The sequence below is a fragment of the Primulina eburnea genome, chromosome 6, assembly GCF_022965805.1.
Source record: "Primulina eburnea isolate SZY01 chromosome 6, ASM2296580v1, whole genome shotgun sequence".
Lineage (NCBI taxonomy): Eukaryota > Viridiplantae > Streptophyta > Magnoliopsida > Lamiales > Gesneriaceae > Primulina > Primulina eburnea.
Window position 1 is genome coordinate 30,262,971 of NC_133106.1, and position 5,527 is coordinate 30,268,497.

At 35.1% G+C, this 5,527-nt stretch overlaps 1 protein-coding gene across 1 annotated transcript; it reads right to left on the reverse strand.

Moving 5' to 3' along the window:
* Positions 1–413: 413 nt before the first annotated feature.
* Positions 414–4,406, reverse strand: LOC140834156 (uncharacterized). The gene is made up of 8 exons (XM_073198830.1): positions 3,973–4,406; positions 3,515–3,624; positions 3,346–3,402; positions 2,940–3,239; positions 2,309–2,556; positions 1,624–1,930; positions 1,272–1,545; positions 414–927 (listed from the first exon to the last, which is right to left on the reverse strand). Exons 1-8 carry the CDS (start codon positions 4,366–4,368, stop codon positions 673–675), a joined length of 1,947 nt encoding a protein of 648 aa, XP_073054931.1. The 5' UTR covers positions 4,369–4,406; the 3' UTR covers positions 414–672.
* Positions 4,407–5,527: the final 1,121 nt, after the last annotated feature.

The following is a 5,527-nucleotide window of genomic DNA, read 5'->3' on the forward strand; positions in this document are numbered from 1 at the left end:
TCTTTATTTGAATGGAGCAATAAATATATCGAATTTGAATCTTTCACGTAGTCGGTTCAACTAAAAAATATGAGTTCGAACTCAAAATTAAAAGCTCAAGCTCAAGCTCGACTCGTGAACACGATGAACGGGTTTTGTTCAATAAATATGTTACCATACAAGAATAAATGTTGACTAAAATACATTGATTTCGTCAAAAGCGAAAAAGTATAGTCAAAGTTTCATGATTGATCGTATTAAACACGCTTAACACTAAAATAAAATACTAAAACTTTTTGATTGTGTGTTTTTTGAATGAAAATTATTTTAAAAAAATTTAAATCATTTTTTCATTACTCCCTAGTTGCATTCCTCAAATTTGGTCAGTCGAATATAATATGGAAACGATTTTCACATGCGACGAGCAGTTCGTGTACCACTGAATGCTGTTATGTAATATATAAACCAGCAGCAAACTCAGGCAAACATCTTGCCAAGTATCTTGTGCATGACAAAAATGTGTCTTGCCCTGTATGACTCGTGCCCAAAGTAAATTCACGAGAGAAATTACAACACGGGGACAGCTACAGCATCTATAATCTATATGTTATTGCAAACTAAAAACAGAATGCATTTATCATTTATATACAGATCATATCTATTTCATGTGGGCTTATGATGCACTGTGACAGCTTAAGAAGAACAAGAGAGCATGCACACACCTGGGCGGTAAGCCCAAGCGGGGGGCAAACGTGCATATTTTTCCATTCCTGGTTGTTCATCGTACGGTCGTTCCATAACCTTCAGCAGCCTGCGAACTTCATCAAAATCGCCTTGTTCTGCGGCATCAATGGCACTTTGACATAAATAGTTCCTGAGGATGTATTTGGGATTTACTGCGTCCATCAATTTTTTCCTCTTTCCATCAGGGATGGTGCTGGCAGAAAGCTGTGGTAGGTGGAAATGATAAGTGACTACCAATAACCCAAGGAAAAAAATTCAAATTGTATACACAACACTTTTCAGGATATATTCCGCCCACCTCACCGTCACTCTTAAAATCATGGATTTGCACATGGTTTATATCGTTGAACGACAATGGCTGTGATACTATAAACTTCGTACAAACAAACCAGAAAATAAAAGCAACCAAATGAAAAAAAAAACATTGTTAGTTATTAGATTGTCCTTTCTGGTCATTCTTGATCATTCTCTTACCAAATACCTCATAAAGTGCCGGATCACTCACTTGTGCATGTTGCGAAAGAAATTTACAAATATGTTTTGTGTACCTCCAGTATATAAGACTTCAGCCAGCTAGTCCATGCATCTTTGCGCTCCTTGCCAATATCCAACAACACAGCTTTAAGAGGAATTAATAGTTCCTCCTCCGGAATTGTAGGATCAGCTTTGATATTTGAAAGTAACCGAAAGAAATTGGTGTAGTCAACTTTATCAACTGCCATGTTTTTAAGAAGTTCACTGATCAACTGCTTATTATACCTTGGCAAACCGAGTTTTCTAGTCATTACACATTGATAGTCATCCATGAACTTTGTTCCATATCTGACAAGTTAAAAAAAAGTTCAAAGAAAGTCAAGCTAGCATCAAATTTCACAAACGAAATATGCCCATTCAAAATACCTCTCCATTGCGTAGTTTGCCTCCTTGTCATTTATCAGTTTGGCAGCAGAAAGAGTTGTCACGAACTGCGCGATATTCCATAAGCCAATATCAGGTTGATTTGCAAAACAGTACCTTCTTCCAGGAAGATCAGTAGTGTTTGGAGTGTAACTGGGGTCGAACGCGTCCAAAAAACCGAAAGGACCATAATCAATGGTGAGTCCTAAAAGACTCATGTTATCAGTGTTGAGAACTCCATGGGTGAAGCCAACCCCCTGCCATTGAGAAACTAAGGAAGCCGTACGTTCAGCAACTTCCACTGCCCAAGCTGATAGAGATTGCCATTGCAAACATAAACAAATAAATTAGCGGATAAACTAGCCCTATTCAAAATGAAGAACGCAATAACCTCATTGTTCCATTTATTTTTTTGTTTGTTCATCATATAATAACTTGTTTCACTTGCATACACAAGTTAAGAAACAGGCCTTAATCGGGTGGAAAGATGGTGCTGCGTAAGAGGCCTGTGACTCGATCACATTTCACTTTATTTTCATTTAGGCCAGCAATCAGAGGATCTGTGATAATGTTAAATTTAATTTCATTTGAATTAGGCTGCTCTTTAAATCTGTTTCTATGGATAAAATCAAGTTTTGATTATCTCTAGGGAAGGAACAAATTAAATCAAATTCAAATTAATTATTACCTGCGTATTTGTTTGAAGTTAAATCAACAACAGAATCATCTCCTTCACCAGTGCTAAAGGATAGACTGTCGCTTTTGCTAAGGTTCTCTAAATGTGGAAAGTGATACCTAATGGCAAAGTCAGCCAAAGTGTGAACAAGGCCAATATCTTCCTTCCCTCTTGATGCATGTATTTGATATGAACCAAAGCGAAGAAAGGATTGAGCAACTCGGCAAACAATTGCACCAGGTTCGTCCTTTGGATTTCCACTGCATGCAATAGAAACAAATAACTATTTTTAGACAAAACAACAAGAGAACTCAATATATGCTTGAAGAGCAAATCCATGTAATTTATTCAACTAAGTTCAAGATAAATCGCTGTAATATCAGCAACCCGGCAAGATTGCAACTTCTAAATTTTAAGTAAAACTTATATCAATTTAGCTAATATAAAAGAAAATCCATAAAGGTACTGAAAAAATATATGCATGAAACAATCACAAGTTAAGAAACATAAGTAGAAAAATGCAGGAAAGGTTAGAAGCCTGAGAGCCTTTTTTTCATTTGACAGAGGACTTCAATTTTTCATTGAAACCTTAGGCCTCAAGGATCAAGTAAATGAGTATCTAAAATAGGTATGGAATGCATACTCGTAAAACATGTCCCGGCTAACATATTTTCCTGTTGTCACAATGCAAAGAGCACGCGTTGTTGGGATTCCTAGACTATGCATTGCCTCACTACAGAGGAATTCCCGGATACTACTACGCAAGACAGCAAGACCATCTGCAAACCGACTGTATGGAGTCCTTCCAGCACCTTTGAGCTGCAATTCCCATCTCTGAGACTTTGAATTGAGAACCTCTCCTAAAGTAATTGCTCGACCATCGCCCAACTGGCCGGCCCATGATCCAAATTGATGTCCACCATAGCATTGAGCATAAGGCATCCTATAGAGGGCATGTCACAAAAACCATATAAAGGTAGACCAGACAAAAAACGAATAACAAAAATAGAAATAGAAAAATTAAAAAGAACAGAAGATATAACACTCACGCCCCAACTAAAGCTGATGCCCCAGAAAATTTCTGCGCAAAATCAAGCCTTTCAAATCTGAGAATCACACATATATCATGTCTATATCATTAAAGAAACAAATCTCAAATAACCTGAAAACTGTACGAATAATCTCGGTGCGAGGTAGAAGATAAACAAAACAACTTACTCTTTAGGATCCAAATCAAGAAGCTCCCCCACTGAATCTGACCATGCAACAAGCTGAGGATTCTCCACCTCAGCAGACGGAGATACTTTGGAATAGCAAGCATGAAAAACCTATGATAATGCCATCGAGAAACTTTAGCCGCCAAAATATAACGATTGTGAAATAAGTGAAGACTTCCCATTAACATAAACATAGAACCGAATTCTCCAATATCTCATTTGCAATATTCCAACCCAAAAATACATAGTTGAAAATTTTCAAGACATCAAAAGGCCAAGCTTTAGCTACGTAAATTGTTAATTCTTCTACATACACTATGTATACTTTTCGTATACTACTATCATTGTAAGTCAATACGATGGCATGACCTCCATTTACCGATAAACTAAACCGATGGAAATCAATGAAACAGCGCTAAGAGTTGCCATGAAATCAAATTTTGCCGCACAAAACCAAACCTGTCGCGGAATCAAATCGGTTCTAGGATCACCAGGTAGCTCACGAACAAACGAGTTGTCCCACCTCAGTTCTTCCAGCTTCAGCTTAACCCTATTTTTAGCAACACCATCGTTATCTAAAGACTTACTAGCAACGTAAAAATCGTCATTAACACTTTCCAAGCTCTGATTCCTCAAACCGTCAGAAATCGAATCGACGGCAGTGGTGGCGGAGGGAGAATCGCTGCGGTCCATTGAGAATACGGTAAATGTTTGGCGTTTCTGGGATTTAAAAGGTTTGAAGGGGGAGAATCGGAATACGGTCGTAGGGAAAGCACTACGGCGGATGGAGAGGGCGGTGATGGCGGGGAAAGAAGAGGAGGCGTGAGATACTGATGCGGTAATGTGGGAAAACATTTTTCTGGATTAATTTACTAAGGACTTGTTTGGCTGACCCTTTTTCAGTTTGAAGTCTACGATTAATCTCTTTCAGCAATCCTGATATGAATGGTTGATTTGAAGGCTCGAGATAAGGATCTGAGGCCTCAATTTTTGATTTGGCTGACTCATCTAATTATAATCTCGACTTAGAACTTGTGTTATGAGTTCTTGAATCCTCTGCTCCATATACAAAGCTTTGTACTAAAAAACTCTTGATTTGGGAAACCAGTGACTTTTCAATAGCATGGAAGATCGGCTTTTGTAATACATACAATATTTGAGTATAAGCATGTAAACAACATTTTATTCGATCATATACAGTGTTTTTATCAATTTTTTGTAGCATACACGCAACTTCTGTATATTTGAGTATAAACATGTAAACAACATGTTTATCAATTTTTTGTAGCATACACAGCAACTTCTCTCTAAGATCTTCGAAATATTTAAAGGAACATGATACTATTTTTAGAAACATATTGTTTTGATTCATACGTTTAGCGTAAAACTATGATGTTTTCTTCTCTGATATATAACATTAGTTAACTCTTGCTGTAAATATTCTAAAATATTGGAATAAGTCTTGTAAATATTTAACCTCGAACATATGTTCGGATCCATAATTTTTTAGAAAATATCCTCCTCAAAAATGTAATTACAGAGTAATAATGAAATTGTATATTTAAAATAATTTTACATCGATTCTGATACTATTTCAGGCCCAAAATAAGGATATTTTTGACATGGTTAGAGTGTTTAAACAAAGTTTTATGGTATAAGAGTAAACAAAAATTTGTATTTTAATTTGGGGATTTATCTTTAATTTTCTATTCATAATATATTCATGTTAAAATAATATTATTTATTGTTGCGTAGATATAATTTTTCGTAAAAATATAATAGTTTAAAAAAATTTAAAAAGCAATTTTTATTCAAAAATTAATTAAAAAATTAAGTTTTATTTATTAAAAATATTACTATTACTTTTAATTCTACGAGCTTATAAAATTTTATAATTTTCTTATATCAAGTGTAATAATTTTATTAAAAAATTAACAATTATAATTTCAAGATTATATAACAATAAATGAAAAAAATTGTTTTATCATTATCATAATTTTTTTTATAAATTATA

Coding starts and splice junctions, on each gene's coding strand:
- LOC140834156 (XM_073198830.1), bottom strand. CDS start 4,368: ATGTTTTCCCACATTACCGCATCAGTATCTCACGCCTCCTCTTCTTTC. Junction 1,546..1,623: donor GCAAACTACGCAATGGAGAG/GTATTTTGAATG, acceptor TTAACTTGTCAG/ATATGGAACAAAGTTCATGG. Junction 928..1,271: donor TGAAGTCTTATATACTGGAG/GTACACAAAACA, acceptor CACCTACCACAG/CTTTCTGCCAGCACCATCCC.